This window comes from Anabrus simplex, chromosome 4 (assembly GCF_040414725.1).
Source record: "Anabrus simplex isolate iqAnaSimp1 chromosome 4, ASM4041472v1, whole genome shotgun sequence".
Taxonomy (NCBI): Eukaryota; Metazoa; Arthropoda; class Insecta; order Orthoptera; family Tettigoniidae; genus Anabrus; species Anabrus simplex.
In genome coordinates, this window is record NC_090268.1 from 39,758,828 (window position 1) to 39,779,995 (window position 21,168).

A 21,168-nucleotide genomic window follows, 5' to 3' on the forward strand; every position below is an offset into this window, starting at 1 on the left:
TTGTTTGTGCGTATTGAAAATGCCTCTGACAATTAACGCTCCCGCCGAGTGTAGGATACGCGCTGTGATCCGTTTTCTAAATGTGAAAGATGTGAATGCTGTTGAAATTCTTCAGTAAATTAGTGAAGTGTATGGAGAACACACTATGAACGAAGGAATGGTAAGAAAATGGGTTAGAGCATTCAAAGAAGGCCGTACTAATGTCCACGACGAAAAGCGTAGTGGGCGATTGTCTGTCTTACTGAATACTTGTGACTACCACTTGTTCCTGCACTTGAGAAAGCATTTAGGAGGTCAGGGTCCGATGATGATGATGATGATGATGATGATGATGATGATGATGATGACGACCTAAAAATGACTGTACTATAGCAGCTGACACATCTGGCAGCATATTTCTACAAGGATGGAATTCAGAAACTGGTTTCACGATATAAGTGCCTTAATATGCTTGGAACTTATATTGAAAAGTAGTTTAAGGTACAGGCTTACATGTAAAAATAGAATTGTTTAAAAAATTGCATTACTTTTTTTCTATATCAAAATGGTACTTAAAAAAACATGCCTCTTATTTAAAATAATGTGGAATCTGTTGTACATTCAACATTAACAGTACAAGTGATTCCTCGTAAAACATATTGAACCTTTCGAAGTAGTGACATAATGTCAGATATTAAATGTTGTATATTTCTAAAGCTTCTTCTACTTCTGCTTCTCGTGTTGCATCCTTTCCTAAGTAAGCACGTCTTCTCTATTCATTTATATTCCAGTCTGCTGTGCCTCAGTCTCCTGATTATTATTAATTATGGTATGTTGCATTTTTGTAGGAGAGCAGAATTACAAATAGCTAAAAGTAATTACCCAGCGGCTGCTGATTGTGTGAATGCTGTATTGGAATACTGTCGCCTTCATGCAAAGGAGGATTATAACTGCCTTTCGCTACGTGTAAGAGCATTGATTCTTGCTGCTGAGTTGCAGTGCTGTAGTAATGTTGCTACAAGTGCTCCTACCGGAGCCATTTCTCTTCTAACCTCAGCTCTGGCAATCACTCAAATTCACTTCTTGGACTACCTTACTGCTATTGTGAGCTTACACCTAGCCAAATTACAGGTTTGTGAATGAATTTTTTTTTTTACACTTTAGTACATTCAGACTCTCATCTGTTCACGTAACAATTGAGGCTTTCACTGCCGGCACTACAAATTATATCAGTGTTTTCCGGGATTGTAGGCTGTGGTCCAGGAGCATGTGATGGTCCCGACGTTTCACCAAAGACTGCGTTTGGCATTTGTCAAGGGTTCTGACTGACTTCGATAGCTCTTGAGAGCTTTGCTGCTCCTGGACCACAGCCTACAAGCCCGGAAGACACTGACATGATTTGTTTCTCATCTGTTTGGCTCCTTCACTGAATGGTCAGTGTAGTAGTCTTGTGTTTAGAGGGTCTGGGGTTTGATTCCCAGCCTGTCTGGGTATTTTAACTGTATCTGGTTAATTGCTCTAGCTTGGGGTTTGGATGTTGGTGTTTGTCTTAATACACATCTTCATATACATAGATACACACAGCATATCACACTACCAGTCACCACTGAAACATTCAATAGTGAATACATCCCTCTATGTTGGTTTGGTATCAGGAAGAAAAATTCCGACCATCAAACTGCACTTTGTCCACATGAAGTGCCGAGCCAACTAATTGGGGAAAACGTTTTCCAGTCTATCGACGGATTGGAAAGCTTAAATGTTATACACTGAATGGCCAAAAGTCATGGGAAGGGGTGTCCCATTAGAAAATATGCGATGTATGACCCCTGAGCGTTGCGGCTAGGTGCGGGATAGCTGACCAGTCTGTCCCAGACACCTATGTCATCAAGATGGTAACATGTCACAAGTTAACTGACTTTAAACGTGGGATGATCATCAGTGCACGGCGCATGGGTCATACCATTGCGGGGATTACACGCGAAATTCGGGTTTCCGAGGTCAACAGTGTCAAGGGTGGATCTTCAATATTACAGAAAGAATGTTACCATCCACGTAAACCACTGCCCGGGAAGACCACAGGGGTTTAATGAACGGATATAACGTCGCCTGCGCAGAAGCATACTAGGTGCTCGATGGGCTACTGTGGGTCAGATCCCTGCCCAGTTCAACGTTGAGAGACAGGAACCCATTTCTACCATGCAGCTGCACCGCGTAGGCTTCACCAGACGACGACCAACTCGTGTCCCTTTGCTGACACCTTGACACAGAGCCCAATGACATGCATGGGCCCGCGAACATCGGGAATGGACCATAGACCATGGAACAGTGGCAGCGTGTGGTACGGTCTGATGAATCCCGATTCCAGTTGTATCGAGCTGATGGACGTGTGAGAGCGTGGCCTATGCCCCATGAAGCTATGGATCCTGCGTGTCAACAAGTTGTGTCCAGGCAGGAGGTGGCTCAGTTCTGGTCTGGGCGGCATTCTCATAGTCGCAATTAGGCCCCATTTTCCGGCTGCAGGGAGCACTGACAGGTGCACATTATGTGGACGTTCTTTCAGACCATCTGCATCCCTTTTTGTCCCTAGAGTGCCTTGACGGAGATGCCATATTTCAACGGGACACTGCGCCATGTCACCGCTCTGTGGTGAACGCGGGTGATTGGAAGAGCACTCCAGTGAAGTTACGATCATGGATTGGCCCTCCAGATCCCCCGATCTTAATCCAGTCAAGCATTTATGCGATGCTGTCGATGTTGGTGTGCGTTCCATGAACCCTGCGCCAACTACACAAGACCAATCGTGGGTAGCAGTGCAAGATGTGTGGGTCCAGATCCCTCCAGAATGATTCCAACATCTTGTAGAGTCGATGCCTCCCCATATTGCTGCCATTTTGAGGGCTCACGGAGGAGCAACTTGTTATTTACATCACATTCTGTGTTTTCCCATGACTTGGCCACTCAGTCAGTGTATATTAAGTTGAAACTGAAAAGAAAATGGCTTCAACTGAAACAAATAATTAGGAAAATTTTAGGAAGAAGAAGAAGATGATGAAGGCAGCATTTAGCCTTTTCTCTCACTATGCATGTAATAAACCATGTACTGACTTTAAATTACTGATGAGACATTGTTAGGTAATCTCAAAATGATTCTTAATCATCAACATCATCAATGTCCCACTCCAGTCACCCGGGTGTGGTTAACACGCCTCCTCCACTCCTTTCTGTCCTTCCACTTTTCCTGCTCCATCACTTCCGCCACATCCAATCCAGCTTCTTTAATGTCCTTCTAAATATGATCCATCTACCTGCTTCTTGTTCTTCAAACTGGTCTCTTTCCCTTAACTTCTCTTTCCAATTCCCTTCCTGCTACCCATTCCTTTCCCATTCTTTTTACATGTCCGAACCATCTCAGTCTTGCTTTCTGTATGTTCTGTACTAACGGTTCTATATTATAACGGTCCGTGGGTCGATTCTATTAAAGGTTCGAAGATAGTGCAAGTACTCCTCGGCGGTGTCAACGGAGTTACATGAGTCTCCACTCACGGGCATGGACATTCGACGAACACCGGTTACAGTTCATTTATACTTGATATTAGGCTCTTATTACTATAACAAGAATTCGTTCCAATTAACTATGTAAGGCTATTCCAATTCTTAATTCAACGAAATGAAAATATTGAGAATTCTAGTTTCTTGGAAGGATATTCCAATTTAATTAATCAAACGTATATGTGAATAGAATAACATTAATATTTACATTACAACATGATTGGAAAATAAGAATAGAATTGACATTGCATGCTTTGTTGGTTTGGATCATAACACAACGAATCACATGTTGGTAATAAACTAATTTACATTCAAATCTTGACTTGTAACAAATCCAACATGGAACTTGCTGAAGGCTTATTTATCACGACACATTAAATTATTTTACTATCTTTTCATTGTCTGCCAATCATAAAATTAAAATAAGAAATATTTAGTTATTTCACTCTTATTTGTCACTCATTAATCCAAGATTTTATCTTTCTGTATTCCATCAATATTATGACTCATCACATGAATTAACTATCTATCTAACAACTTGAGTATCCTATAATAATCTATATTCAATGCTGTCACTTGTTAATAACATAATCACATACTATTCAGAGACACTGTGACTAATTCTAACAAGTAAATTTAATCAAAACAGGAACAGCATCTCCTGGAACCTCATATCCGCCGCACCTAAAATACACAATATCTAGCTGATAACATCATTAATAAATAAGAAGACTTGGAAACGATCCAACAGCATCTAGCTTCACCGAGATTATTTGCCTGAAAATTATGAAGATCTACTACTGTCTACGAAAATCCATAGTACAAAGCATTTACTTAAATAAATACTAGTCATGCACTGCTTCAGGTGACAATAAAATCACTTAAGTATGAGACATTTCATTACCTTCATCTTAATGTCTTCAACTATCGAAGGTCCTCTATCAATGGTTATCCGTTCAAATGTGTCACATTTGCATCTTCACCATACCATAGATAATATTTTCATGACCGTACATACATTTCAGTACTCATAATCTTCGGAGCATTATGCAAAACAATATCATCACATCTTATCGCTTGTCTATTTCTGGTGCCACTTCAACTTTGCATGATGAACATCTTACTCAAACATTCTCAACCTTAAATTCATTTAAAATTCTGGAAGACCACACTACACTTCCTTAATGCTTATTTTCAACAAATCATATATCACAACAACCTCATTTTGTCATATTATCGACAACCCTATCATTTACAATTCACATCACCTTAGATGCGCACCATGGCTATTCATAATTATCCATCCAAAAATATACAACCACATATATCTGAAGAGACCATCTCATCATCAAATACGTGTTAGAATCATCCTACCATTAACCTGACGAAATATTCACATCTTACACAAATTATACGCATACATGAAAATTATCATATAAGAAGATCTCAAAACGACATACAAATCACATCTTCTCACAAGAATTATCTACGCAGTAGCTAGTACGTCATTTCAATTATGAGGACAATATTTCATTGGCGTACGTCATTTTTAGCAAACTTTTCAGCAGAGGGGATTTTTTTTTTATAAATTTCACCAAAATTGTTCAACCGGTTGAGTTTCCACATTGTTTAGCGTTAATATCTCTGTTACTACTATGCATAAATAAGCATTTCAAGTAATTCTTCATATATCAGGTAGACTTAAAAATTCTAACCTTATCTGGACATACGAGGTTTTAAGATTTGATTTTCGTAACATGATTCATGTTATTATTATTGTTATTATACTAGTTTTAATATGGATCAGCGTATAGAAATCACATGCATAAATACAAAAAAAAAAAAAATTGAATTATTTGAAAAAGCTATGAACTTTTTTTCCACAGTTCTTGTGTGTGATAACAAGTAGAATAAAAATAATTCTTACAAAGACAAATTTAGAACTGTCGTCTGCGTACAGCTTTGAATGTTAAATATTGTTAAGTATCTTAGAATTGTTACCAATGTAAAACTTTGTATATCATCACTGCTGGGACAAAAGCTCTTATGTGAAATATTTTAGCTTAGAACTTTGGCCCGTAGGGTTCTGTCATCTAAGGTGCAATATTGTGTGAATATTGTCAAGGCATTCTTGCTTTTCATAATGTATGTGCTGCGGATCAGTATATCTCCAAAAATAGTATCACATAGGAGGTTTTGTCCCGGCAGCGACGATATATAATTTAAACATTTCAGGTCTAATGTATTGATTTTCATTTTCACTCAAGAATTTCATCCTTTTTAACCAAGAATTTTAGCTCTTTTCATTCAAGAATTTTTGCTGTCTGTAATCATGAAGTAGGTTATTATAAAAAGAATGGAAATCTTGAACGATCAGCTTTTTCAGTTGCTGGAGATCCAGATATTTGCCCTTCTTTATTTTTAAAGGTGCACCATAAATGTTTTTCACTGTCTCCAATGAGTAACTTCCACTATTCTTCTGTTGTCTTTGAGGAAGTTCTTACCAGGCTCCTGAAAATAATAGAAGAAATTTACAATTTACAATAATAATATTTCACCATGAATGGAACGCACCTTTGAAATCCGTCTTGATCCTTACTTTCCAGTCTGGGTGGTAGCGGATAGAGCAGAGCTCAGTAACTGTAGGTCCCCTTTTGTGTGGCCTGGTCGGATGGAAGAAACTATCTTCATGCAACTGTAGTCTTTAAAGAAGGAATGTGTGAAATACGTAATGTTGTATGGTTTGGTATCAATCTTGCAGACTTACATGCTGAGAGATATTCCGTAGGCATGTAGACTTCTTTATGCCTCAGTTTTCTTTCTATTGTCGAGTGCATTGAATCACACTCCATATGTGTATGTTCTTTAGCGAGAAATTTCTGAGCGATGGTGTTGTTCTTCTCTTTAGCTAATAACAGAAACGCATTTGCCAGTGTACTGTTTCTGTTTTGGTAGCCACAGCCATCGCTGTAAAATATGATCTCCTCTCCTGATTCATAAGCAACCTTTTTTAGTATGAATTCACATGAGATACTTGCAAAGTCATTTGCAGTTAGTCCTCCTTCACCTTCATGCCATAAGTAGCAGTATCCTTCTTGAGTCTTGAGATCGTACACCGTTATGTACTTTGAGCTTCATTTTGTAATAGATGGCAGATGCATGTAGATACAGACAGAGTAAAACAGACTTCAAATCTACAGTGAACACATGCTTGGCATTGTCTATATTGAAGGCCTTTTCCTCTCTGGCTGATTCCTTTTTGAGCCTGTGTGTTGTTTAGTGGAACCTCGATTATCCGTTCCCAGAAACTACGTTTTCCCGGAATATGCGTTCAAATTACGTGGTCTCACGAGCATCGTAATTAAATCACATTGTAAAAATCCCACATATCTGTTCTTCGAAGAAACGATTTCCCAGATCAGCCGTCCAGAAATTTCAGTCCCATCAACGCTAAATCCTCGATCAATCGTTTTTTAATAAACTGTATCTCACGAATGGTTCATGTTTGTGGGTTACTGTAGTCACGTCCTAGTTCGTGAACCATGGGCAATGGCTGAGTGGCCTAGTAAGTGGTCCTGAGAGTCAGGATACCAGTTGCTATGGAATGGGAGTGGGCATCTCGGACATATTCTGAGTCGTGGCCCTCCTTGTGCTCAGGCGGCTAGGACTATACAATTCAGCAGTGGTCCATAACCCGTTAGAGGAGAGATCCTCACTTGGACTATGTGCAAGTAGGACAACATCCTGCTTCATGAATTTACCGAGCTCAGAACACTTAAGGCAAGCTCGGACCTATGGGAGTAATGGAGTCCCACTCCCATTTGACAGGCGAGGGACTCCTTGGAAACAACTTGGCGAACGAAATGAAATTCGATGGGGAGCTATCAATATTAATGGGGCTTATGGAAGAAAGAAGGTAGAACTGGCTGAGTCAGAAAAGAGGATGCAACTGGATGTGCTAGGAGTAAGTGATATTCGGGTAAGGGGAGATAATGAGGAAGAGATAGGAGATTATAAAGTGTACTTGACGGGTGTTAGAAAGGGAAGGGCAGAGTCTGGGGTAGGGCTCTTTATCAGGAATACCATTGCACGTAACATAGTTTCTGTTAGGCACGTAAATGAGCGAATGATGTGGGTAGATTTGTCAGTGGGAGGAATTAGGACAAGAATTGTGTCCGTGTATTCACCATGTGAGGGTGCAGATGAGGATGAAGTTGACAAGTTTTATGAAGCATTGAGTGACATCGTGGTCAGGGTCAACAGCAAGGATAGAATAGTGCTAATGGGCGATTTCAATGCGAGAGTTGGGAATAGAACTGAAGGATACGAAAGGGTGATTGGTAAATGTGGGGAAGATATGGAAGCTAATGGGAATGGGAAGCGTTTGCTGGACTTCTGTGCTAGTATGGGTTTAGCTGTTACGAATACATTCTTCAAGCATAAGGCTATTCACCGCTACACATGGGAGGCTAGGGGTACCAGATCCATAATAGACTATATCTTAACAGACTTTGAATTCAGAAAATCTGTTAGGAATGTACGAGTTTTTCGCGGATTTTTCGATGATACAGACCACTATCTGATCTGTAGTGAACTAAGAATCTCTAGCACCTAGGGTGTTGTATTGCTGAAATGTGGTGTTGGAAGTATTGAAGGCTTAGTATTTATGATTAGGTGATGTATGGTTTGGTAATGAGATGGTTTATTTACGGCTGATTTCGTGGGAGTTGGGAGGTGGTATTATTGTATTGGTGTCTGGTATGAGTATTTAATTTTTTGGAGCTGGAGAGAGGTGAGTTTATTATCATTTTGTAAATTTTGGTTTGTTTGTATGGAGAGGAGGAAGAGATATGATGTTGGAGAGGTGTTGGTATATGAGTGATTGGTATTTGTTATTATGGAGTGTTATGGCGGAATGAAATGAAAGGAAGCAATGTTAACGCGGATTGGTAAAAGCTGTGGTATGATGGATTGGAATGCAATGATGGAATATTGGTGTTATTATTTAGCCTTTTACTATAGGAGGTGGAATCTGAAAGATTGAAAGCAATGTTAGTGTTATGGCTGGTTTGGAATGCAATCTGGTAATGTTGCTGTGGTAGCTTATTCTGGAGTAGGTCAGGGAACAGTAGAGGTGATGAAAATGCTGAAGCAAGAAGGTTGCGTACGTGTGAGTGATAACAAGCAGGAAGTTGTAACACCAGCAGTAGAATGTAAACATTGACCAGGCTGTTGTGAACTGGTGTAGATGGAGTTGGTTCTGGTATAGAACCGGGGCGTTATTGTTCATTTCATTTTTTTAAATTTTGTATATGGTGGAGAGGGGTGGCTTAGGTTGGACTACGTTTATTAATCTTATTATTTATTTATTTATTTATTTATTTATTTATTTATTTATTTATTTATTTATTTATTTATTTATTTATTTATTTATTTATTTATTTATTTATTTATTTATTTATTTATTTATTTATTTATTTATTTATTTATTTATTTATTTATTTATTTATTTATTTATTTATTTATTTATTTATTTATTTATTTATTTATTTATTTATTTATTTATTTATTTATTTATTTATTTATTTATTTATTTATTTATTTATTTATTTATTTATTTATTTATTTATTTATTTATTTATTTATTTATTTATTTATTTATTTATTTATTTATTTATTTATTTATTTATTTATTTATTTATTTATTTATTTATTTATTTATTTATTTATTTATTTATTTATTTATTTATTTATTTATTTATTTATTTATTTATTTATTTATTTATTTATTTATTTATTTATTTATTTATTTATTTATTTATTTATTTATTTATTTATTTATTTATTTATTTATTTATTTATTTATTTATTTATTTATTTATTTATTTATTTATTTATTTATTTATTTATTTATTTATTTATTTATTTATTTATTTATTTATTTATTTATTTATTTATTTATTTATTTATTTATTTATTTATTTATTTATTTATTTATTTATTTATTTATTTATTTATTTATTTATTTATTTATTTATTTATTTATTTATTTATTTATTTATTTATTTATTTATTTATTTATTTATTTATTTATTTATTTATTTATTTATTTATTTATTTATTTATTTATTTATTTATTTATTTATTTATTTATTTATTTATTTATTTATTTATTTATTTATTTATTTATTTATTTATTTATTTATTTATTTATTTATTTATTTATTTATTTATTTATTTATTTATTTATTTATTTATTTATTTATTTATTTATTTATTTATTTATTTATTTATTTATTTATTTATTTATTTATTTATTTATTTATTTATTTATTTATTTATTTATTTATTTATTTATTTATTTATTTATTTATTTATTTATTTATTTATTTATTTATTTATTTATTTATTTATTTATTTATTTATTTATTTATTCGGGGCTGAACGCCTGTTTTGTTCATTAATAAATACAATAAAGGATCTTAGGAAGGGAGGGAAAAAGGGAATGAACAGTGTTTTGAGTAATTCAGATGAAATCATCATGGTGGTGTTGCAAACAGCCAAGCTCATGGGGAGGAGGAAAAGGATGTTGATGAAATTATGCTTGAGGAAGTGGAAAGGATAGTAAATAAACTCCATTGTCATAAGGCAGCAGGAATAGATGAAATTAGACCTGAAATTGTACAGTGGGAAGGCAGGGATGAAATGGCTTCATAGAGTATTAAAATTAGCGTGGAGTGTTGGTAAAGTACCTTCAGATTGGACAAAAGCAGTAATTGCACCTATCTATAAGCAAGGGAACAGGAAGGATTGCAACAACTATCGAGGTATCTCATTGATTAGTATACCAGGCAAAGTATTCACTGGCATCCTGGAAGGGAGGGTGCAATCAGTCGTTGAGAGGAAGTTGGATGAAAACCAGTGTGGTTTCAGACCACAGAGAGGCTGTCAGGATCAGATTTTCAGTATGCGCCAGGTAATTGAAAAATGCTACAAGAGGAATAGGCAGTTGTGTTTATGTTTCGTAGATCTAGAGAAAGCATATGACAGGGTACCGAGGGAAAAGATGTTTGCCATACTGGGGGACTATGGAATTAAAGGTAGATTATTAAAATCAATCAAAGGCATTTATGTCGACAATTGGGCTTTAGTGAGAATTGATGGTAGAATGAGTTCTTGGTTCAGGGTACTTACAGGAGTTAGACAAGGCTGTAATCTTTCACCTTTGCTGTTCGTAGTTTACATGGATCATCTGCTGAAAGGTATAAAATGGCAGGGAGGGATTCAATTAGGTGGAAATGTAGTAAGCAGTTTGGCCTATGCTGACGACTTGGTCTTAATGGCAGACTGTGCCGAAAGCCTGCAGTCTAATATCTTGGAACTTGAAAATAGGTGCAATGAGTATGGTATGAAAATTAGCCTCTCGAAGACTAAATTGATGTCAGTAGGTAAGAAATTCAACAGAATCGAATGTCAGATTGGTGATACAAAGCTAGAACAGGTCAATAATTTCAAGTATTTGGGTTGTGTGTTCTCCCAGGATGGTAATATAGTAAGTGAGATTGAATCAAGGTGTAGTAAAGCTAATGCAGTGAGCTCGCAGTTGCGATCAGCAGTATTCTGTAAGAAGGAAGTCAGCTCCCAGACGAAACTATCTTTACATTGGTCTGTTTTCAGACCAACTTTGCTTTACGGGAGCGAAAGCTGGGTGGACTCAGGATATCTTATTCATAATTTAGAAGTAACAGTCATGAAAGTAGCGAGAATGATTGCTGATACAAACATGTGGGAACAATGGCAGGAGGGTACTCGGAATGAGGAAATAAAGGCTAATTTAGGAATGAACTGGATGGATGAAGCTGTACGCATAAACCGGCTTTGGTGGTGGGGTCATGTGAGGCGAATGGAGGAGGATACGTTACCTAGGAGAATAATGGACTCTGTTGTGGAGGGTAAGAGAAGTAGAGGGAGACCGAGACGACGATGGTTAGACTCGGTTTCTTACGATTTAAAGATAAGAGGTATAGAACTAAATGAGGCCACAACACTAGTTGCAAATCGAGGATTGTGGCGACGTTTAGTAAATTCTCAGAGGCTTGCAGACTGAACGCTGAAAGGCATAACAGTCTATAATGATAATGTATGTATGTATGTATGTATCTCGCGAAAGGACGGCCATACATTCTTATGGGTCTTGGCGGTAACTCCCTGTCATTGCGCTAATTAGAGCAAGTACTGTACGGGAAAAGCGATCAGCGGTGAACTTGCATAACAACTTATAAATCTCATTTTTCGTCCCATATTGGCTCAACACAACTAAGGTTAAGTTATAAGGAGATTCCCATCTTCCAATACTTGTCAATTTCTTATACTAGTTTTATTGTTTACTTGACATAATCCAGCTTAATCTCTAGGTGTATACTAAATAGGACATGTTTTGTTCCGATTATGGAACATCTTCAGCTAAAAGATTTGACAAAATGGCAAGACAATTAAAACACATGTAATAATTATGGTGATAAAATGTTCTGTATACCGGAGACCAAATTACAATGGAAGATTAAGAAAAGGGATTTCGCCATCATGTTGGGCGCTTTTGTATCTAATGTGCTTTATTTTATTAGATGAGAGAATTAACTACTTGTGGTTGATTGTCGTTTGGCTTGGCGTTTTTAGATTTTTCTAAGAGTTTGGTTAATCAAAGTTGCTGAGCCGAAAGAAGTTTTCACGGGAAACTGACGAAGATTCCCCTGTAAAATTGAATATAAATTATTGAAATTTTGAACTCGCGTACCGGTAATTAATGCGGTTTCGCAGTCTAACATGCTTGCCTCTCATCCAGAGGGCCTGAGTTCGATTCCGACTGGGTCAGGCAATTTTATCTGGATATAAGGGCTGGTTCCAGGTCCACTCAGCCTACGTGATTACCTTTAATTGATGAGCTATCTAATGGTGAGATGGCGACCCCGATTTAGAGAGCCAGGAATATCGCCCGAGAGGATTCGTCACTCTGACCATGCATCACCTCGTAATCTGCAGGCCTTCGCGCTGAACAGCTGTTGCTTGGCAGGCAAAGGCCCATGGGGGGCTGTAGTTTGGTTTGATTTAGGAGTTTTTGTAATATTATAATTACACACATTTCATTTTTGTGATGTTTAACCAAATTGTTGATGGTTTTCATTCCTTCCCGGATTTTCCATTTTCCCGTGTTGTACGTTTTATTTTCACGGTCCCTTGAAAGACGGAGAATCGAGGTTCCACTGTAGTTCTCTTCTGACATTTTCTGCTTCCTAGATACAGCTCATATCACATTTGCCTTTCTTGGGACAAATGCGACCTAGATTCATTTCATCAAATACCTCATGAAATGTCTTTATTAATAAAGCCTGAACTTTCAGCCTTTCACAGTATAGTTGATATTCTCTATGCAGGGCAGCTTTCGAAGTCCATATGGGTTCAAGATATTTTTTTGATGTATTTGCTCAGCAGTAGTGTGATTCTAACTTCGGAATCTCATTGAAGAACGCAACCAAATGAACTTTGTATGTTGCGCTCTCCGTTTTGTTCTTCAAATGACATTCTGGTCCTATTCTTCTTGGATGTACCAAGGACTCCTTAACCAAAGTATGTTTGTCTCTATTCCTATCACCTTCTTCATTTCGGTGTTCTTTCACCCAGTTATGCACTGACCATTTGCCAATACACAGGGTGTTTAGAAACAGTTTTTACTTCCCCTTTTCCTGACCCCATTTTGTTTTAAATGGATGTAGTAGCTGTTGGATCTTCGAGGCTCATAATTCTTCTGATGTTTCTGGTCCTTCAGAGCCTGTACATCTTAAAGCCATCTTACCATCCCCTTCGTTTCTTTCTACGAGCAATCTTTCCAAAACTCGTCGACGATCTGCCTTTTGTCACCTTCCATGAAACTCCTGCAATATACATTGGCTGACATTGTACTCAAAATACAATTGAAGAGTGGTTTCATTTTCCTCGGCGGTCTTTCCACATCATATTCCCAGCTCCCATCCGTGGATTTTGTGTTTCCTTGTTTGAATTCCCATGCATTCTGTTAGTTTTATTTGCCACAGGTGTCCACTCAGGGTCTTTGATGATCTTTTCCATTTTCCCTCACGTCATGCACTGTTCCCATTTCTGTTTACACTGACATCTTCATGGGTTTCATTTGGGGGTTCTGAAGAATTCGTAGGGCTAAGCATTTGGTCCAATACCGTTAAAGTGGTTTGTACTCTAATTTCTTCCCTTCTTTGAGCCTCAGTTACATCTTCAGGACTTCATCTTCCTTCAGCTCTATTTCCTGTAGGAGGAGAATCAGAAATTGGAAGAGTTTGGTCTGATGTTTCTTTACCGGTATTTGCAGTGCTGTTGTTTTCCTCTGCAGACTCGTTTACGGCTTGAAGACAACAAGTGTTATCAGCAACAAACTCTCCCAAAGATATCTCACTGTTTTGAATAACATTGAAATCTATATACAATTCGCTTGCCAGAGTTTGTGAATATAATTCTTTTTCATCAGTGTCATAAGAAACTGCCTTTTCTTCATAGTTGCAGTCATTTTCTTCATAGTCTTTCCTGTCATCTGTTTCTTTTACGTAATTCACATGTGCAGTTCTTGCACGTTCCACATCAATCCCCAACATACCCAGCATTTTCATACCTCTCTCTTTTGTCTGGAGTGAAAAGACAACGAAGGAATGTTTACCACAGACTCGGTCATATGACAGTGAGATAATTATCTGTACGAGAGAGCCTAGGGAACACTGCTGATTTATGGAAGACATGTTAAATTATTTCTTTGACCATCTGACTGATTTACAATTTCCCCTTGGGCACCTTAGTTATAGACAGATACTTACCGTATTTGTGTAAATGCAGGTGGCGAACGACAGCTCACATTCACAGAATAACCACCAACATTACACAGCTTTGCTAGCACTAGGCACTAATTGCGACTCAGCAATTAATACTTCACGTTGCAACACCCCCTAACCATTATAGTAAATGACGCTAGGCTAGGGTAGCGTCATAGGGAAGAGCGCACACAAGAAAAGTTAAAAATAGAGCAAACTGACAGAACAGTCAGGCGGTAATATATCAAACAAACAAGAAAGAGTCCTGGAACCCACCCATAATAAAAAAAATCAAGAGTTGAGGATCCCCAAGGAATTATCAAGGCACTCACCCAAAAAACAACACCAAAATTTTTAAAATTTTTAAAATAAACCTATAATTAAAGTAAATAAAATTTACATAGCATGAAAATTTAAAGGAAGCTTTAAAATCTTGGTTCACAACAAAGTGAAAAAAAAAATATTAATAGTGTACTTAAAATCTTGTAAATCTTTAAAATAAATGCAATATTTCTTAAAATTCACTATTTCATCAACTAACAAAATTCTGGTGCACCAGATCCCTAACATCACACTTATTTGAAATATATCTACATTAAATGAAATTTAAAATGTAACAAAAGGAAAAATGGGTTGGATGGCAAATAGAGGGTGTTTGACAGCACCCAGTGGAGGATCATTCCCGCAATACCCACATTAATGTTGGTCCACAAACCCATCATTAAATACCAAACATTACACAAATACAGACCATTGTGACCGCACAAGCTGCACAGAATCGGGAATATTAAGCCAAAAAATAAATTATTTAAATTTTTAAGCCATAATTGGCATGGAAATTAACAAATACACAACCCGATTATAAATAATAGAATGAAGCAGTACATGCAACCACAAGAAAGTAAACACACAGTCTCGCCTCAAGACCACAAACAATCCGTTATAATATTCACAACGGCACACACAAGTTAACGCTATCGCAGACGAGACAATCATCAATTCATTATCAATTACGTAACTGTCAAGCACGAAGAGATAAGCAACAATAATAGGCAGAATAGATTAGAACAGAACCCCATATCGCTCGCACTAGGGCTGTCCAAAACCCTTGATTAAAACCAGAGACGTTACAAGTACATTGTTGAAATGTTAAGTTAATATTAATGCGAGTTTACACCAATAATAAGGACAATAATTTCATAAAACGCCCGCAATAGAGATGAAAACTAAGCATTCCAACCCAAATTAAATATTCCCCAAGAGATATTAAAATTTACAAACTTACGATAATAATACTTTAAATATCTCGGTGAGATCCTAGAACCAACAGGGTTCGAAAAGGAAGCACAGAAAGTTCGATTACAAAAACTCAAAAGAGCATATTGGAGAACCCGTGACATCTACAACAAGAAATGCATGTCCATACACATAACAATCAAACATTATAATACGGTGATTAAACCTGAAGTGCTGTATGCAAGTGAAATATTGGTACTGAATAGTAAAGGAGATCTGGAAAACATCTTGAAGGAGGAAAGGAAGATCTTGAGGAAAATTCTGGGCCCAGAGGAAAAGAAGAAGGGTATAGTCTCAAATCACGCAAAGCTACGGAAAGACTCTCCAACCTTGCCACAGACGTCAGGAAACGAAGACTGAAATTCTATGGACACGTTCACGTTCAAGGCCAACCCACAAGATTTTAACATATACTGAAAAACTGAAGAACGTACCATGGATACAAGATGTTAAAAATGTTCTGGAAAAGGCCCAGATAGAACCATCAGAAATACTGGACAGAAACATTTACCTTCACAAGGTAAATCGTTGGGTAGTAAAGCCAGAGAATGAAGTACCTAAAAGATCGGGGACTAAGTGGTCAGAAGAAAGGAAACAGGCACACAGTGAAAGAATGAAAGCAATATGGTCTGTTAAAAAGGCGAATCATAAATTTAATGCGTGATCCAACAGGGTCCATACGCAAATAATAATAATAATAATAATAATAATAATAATAATAATAATAATAATAATAAAATTAAAAAGGTTAGAGACTAGTGTAGGCATAGTATTAGGTCAAACACGGGCATGAGCAGGCCGAAACACACGAAAGGATGCACAAATCACATATAAGAGAATTTCAACCGAAAATAAACACAAATATATGCCCACAATACAGCAACAATAGAGATGATACATAAAATAAAAATTTCAAAAAGTAACCGCACACGCATCCAAGACATAGCACAGAGAAACACTCGCAAATACACAGAAAAATAGAATTAACCTAAGGGAAAAACAAATTTAAATCGAAAGCAATGGGGAATTTTGAACGTTACCTAAGCACAACAATAGGCTTGCGTTACACATGACACACACTTGGAACGAGAACGCCACAGCACAAACCTGAGATATTATATTAGAACACAATAAACACACAAACTAGAACATAACGGTATTACACCAGGAAAATAATATAAGCTTAAGGAAATCATTAAAGGCGTACTTACATTGAAGTCACTGAGCTCGATAGCTGCAGTCGCTTAAGTGCGGCCAGTATCCAGTATTCGGGAGATAGTAGGTTCGAACCCCACTGTTGGCAGCCCTGAAAATGGTTTTCCGTGGTTTCCCATTTTCACACCAGGCAAATGCTGGGGCTGTACCTTAATTAAGGCCATGGCCGCTTCCTTCCCACTCCTAGCCCTTTCCTCTCCCATCGTCGCCATAAGACCTATCTGTGTCGGTGCGACGTAAAACAACTAGCAAAAAAAAAAAATTGAAGTCAGTAATGCCTAGGTAATTTACCTGTGTTTGGGCTGATACTACTACACTCCCAAGTAAAAGATAAAATAAAATATTCAAACAACTACTATAAAATAAATAAAAAAGGTTAAAAGGACACAAATCCCCAGCTGGGGTAGTTCTAGGCCTTCAGCCTATACCCGGAGGTAGATTCATTGTGTTAGCAGCGGCTATGCACGCCATAGTTCCAGTCAACATTTGCTTTCAAACAGTTTCAACCGTAGACAAGCGTACTTCACTATCCGCCACACGCGGCGACACAGTCTAATGTTGGAAAGCGCTCTGGTGATCAAGTCCAGTACACAATTAGCAGTTCCAATGGACGCACACAGATGGCGTAAGAGTTCGTTTTGCAGAGTCCACTGTACGATCATACATACCAGATAAAAACTTTCAGGATAATTAGGTGCTGTAATGTCCCAATAGCCATACATACAATGAGTAGTAGACATGTAGATCGAATGTTCTGTGCGCCCTCGCACTGAGGATAATTTGTGTCATACAGATATATAGATAAACAACACAGTTCGTGCAATAGCGTCAAATCCCAATTTAATATGATTATAGTGACATTAATAATCTCATCGCTCGATACACGCGTCCCGTGCCAAGTATGCAGAGTTCAATTGCAGAGCGCATAAATCAAAGTAGATGAGCTGTGCCGAAAAGGCACGCAATTTAAATAGATATCTCATAGACATTTCATAGTCCAAATTACGTTTTAGTTTATTTTGCATAATTACGCCTCAACGTGTATTGTAACACCACACTAACCTTAGCACGGTACTATTTGAGTCTATTCAACAGGCGTTTATCTACGATTCCCGCGAGTACAACAGAGGTCGAATGTTGTTTAATTCATTGTTAGAGGTGGTGGACAAATGGGCAGCTCTATTAAGAGCAGGGTTACGTGGTCTTAGGTAAACTTCATGCCATCACCTGAGATATAAAAACACGCATGTCACAACAGGAGACTTACGAGGTTTTATAGTAACATTCTAAAGTCGAAAATGATACGAGGTTTAATTTATTTTAAATAACTCTTTAAAAATGCAAGAAAGACATACAAGGTTTTATCCAGCAGATAGAGCGAACATAAATCCATACAACGCGCTCCAAACCTAAAAATCGTGAAAAATTGGACTTACGAGGTTTTAGAAATAAGCCGACGATTTCCTACATTCATGAACAAACTTTAGGAAATCCCGGGATAATTACCACATGTGCATGATTTTAGAAGTTAAATATTACATGGGAAACATGATTCCGATATCGCCGTATTGTAAACTTAACTGCAATTATGGATATCATGACATATTTGCAATGATCACATTATGTTACTCAATCTGTATATTAATTATGTCACCTCATGGCAAATAAAGGAAAAAATCTACGCTACTGCTATGCATTCTACATGACATAATAGAGGAAAGACAACATCTTGAGGTACTTATCGTTGATGGATTCTTGTAGCTCATCTCCATCCTCTCATCTGGTTAAATTTTAAATGTTATTTAATTTCCCCATAGTCCCAGGCCTGTCAGGACACTAATCCTGTTCAAGCCCTCATGGTTGATTTGGTTATGGTATTACAGGAACAATCTTCCACCTTCGTGGCCATTCTGACTTGAAACTTGTACAATCGGAATTAGCACAATGATATATGACACACAATATTTCAATGTTAATCCAAAAACACTTGTCGTGTTTCTTATGTAAAACGCTAGACATCATCATCATTATTATTATTATTAATAATATTATTATTATTTCTTTCCGTATTCCTCTCACAATAACTTCTCAAGTCTTACAATTTTCAGCTAACTTCCTTCTTAAATGTACATAGCAGTTCTTTCTCTCGACCTTCAATCCCTTTTTTTTTTTTTTTTTTACTATAGCATTGTTCACATAAAGTCCTATTTGAATATTACAATAATAACATTGGTTGTCATTTGAGGAATGCCTTCTATGACGTCACTCTCTTAATTAAGAAATCATGCAAAGGAACACGTTTAAACATTCAGATATATCTTCTTGACGTGTGCAATCGATTGTTTCATCAACGCTTTCTTGATCACTGAACTTGCATCATTCAAACCATGGCCTCCGCCATATATGCTATTGCTGGACCTGAATGTTGCCCCCATCATGCCGGGCTCAGCTCGCCGGTGAGCGAGAGTCTCAGAGGTAGACCATTCGCTTATCGGCTGTGCAGAAAATTTTAAAGGCAGGAATAGATGAAGGACTAGCGACAAATGAAAAGAAGCTAAAATAGGTTTATACATTTATTAAAAACTATCACTCTTCCAATAAACAATTAAATTTACAAAATCTGGGTCTAATTCTTGAAAATCTCTTCTCCTCGTGCTATCGTCTATAAGGAATCTTGATCAAATTAAAGCTCAACGAATGTTCTTGTCTGTAATAATAATAATAATAGGGATCATTAATTTACTATAAACTGGATTGAAAATCAAAATACTATCTGGTATCACTCTCTCCAATAATGATAATTAAATTGCTTAAATTAAAATATTCCTTCCGGATCTCACTTAATTCTACAAGAAAATGATCATTTTCTTTCCCTTATTAAAATTATTGAAAAATGTTTAATTCAAGAAATTGTGGTTAATAAGTCTTCCTTAGACTTTCCCTTCATCAATCCATTCATTTTTATAATTATTAAGTGACTGAACTTCTCATAATTAATTCTTATTTGATCTCATATCAACCTAAACGTTACTCGCTGTTATGCAATAAGTGACTGTACAATAACTAAAAATTCAGCCTCGTGACATCAATCCACGGACGTTGCCTTCTCTTATTCAATTTATTTTAGTGAATTAGATCCTAATCTACCTTAAATTATAATAAAATCTTCTAAAGATTCATAATTCATCAAATCACGGACACACGAAAATAACGTAAATCGGTCAAAATTTGACGCGCGCAGTGGAAAACATCATCATAAAACCATTCAAGAAAATTCACAAAACACAGAATATAATCAAATCACACATCACACATTCACACATAGGTACACGACAATATTACAATATTATTTACACGAACACTAACCCATTATTATTAAATTTTGGATTTATTCCAAATTAGGGAAATCATTCTCTAGATGACAATATCATGTATATTCCAGGTATCGATCTAGGACGTGATAGAGTTGAGGTTATCACTTTTATGCAGAAATTAATTATACAATGATGTTCAAGGGAATCCTTTAAATAGAAATCACTCAAAATAAGCAAGTAAAATACCTACAGCACAGGTCAAAATATTAGAATACGCGCTTACGGTACATGAGTTGCGGCATTTATTCTTATTCTCCTACTATATCGTGGCTCTCGATTAATCTGCACTCAAGCTCGAAGAAATCATGTCCAGTGACACATTTCTTCCAAAAATGACTCTAATGGATGCATAAATTATCACACAAAATATAATGTCCATCTGCAAGTCATAATCAAATTAATAGCACAGTAAAATATACGTATAATTCATCATTACTCCGCCCGGAGGATGCCATGTTCCAGGCCTACTTTACATAAAGTGAGCACACGATAATTCTTTCCAAGAAAAAACCAACATTAAACCCATGACCTTATTCAAATTTTAGCCCGTAATTAGGTTTAATTATTTTTACTCATTATTATTATTATTATATTTATTGACCGTGCCTAATCACACTTGCAAAGCTATCGTACGAAATTATTCAGATGACTAGTCCACAGAATTGTCGTATAATCGTAGAATGAAATTTGACACTTAGAAAAACACTAGAACACTGTCCTAATCTGTCTCAATTAATTTTCAAACTATTTCAAAATCATTCAAGATTAATGCGGAGGTCATTTACTTTTATTTCTCCTGCCGTCTTAAATTTTTAGGACAGTTGAGGTCTCTCTCGATGACATTCACTCTTATCTCTAACTAATAGAACCGAATACACATTCAT

General features: G+C 36.5%; 1 protein-coding gene across 2 annotated transcripts in view; it reads left to right on the forward strand.

Annotated features, from left to right (window-relative positions):
* The window catches only part of ida (anaphase promoting complex subunit 5 ida), a 163,749-nt gene that overhangs the window by 112,549 nt on the left and 30,032 nt on the right, over window positions 1–21,168 (forward strand). For both annotated transcript variants that reach the window (XM_067146186.2, XM_067146187.2), the window contains exon 11: window positions 828–1,110. In XM_067146186.2, the coding sequence (XP_067002287.2) occupies window positions 828–1,110 (283 nt within the window). The remainder of the gene's footprint in view (window positions 1–827; window positions 1,111–21,168) is intronic.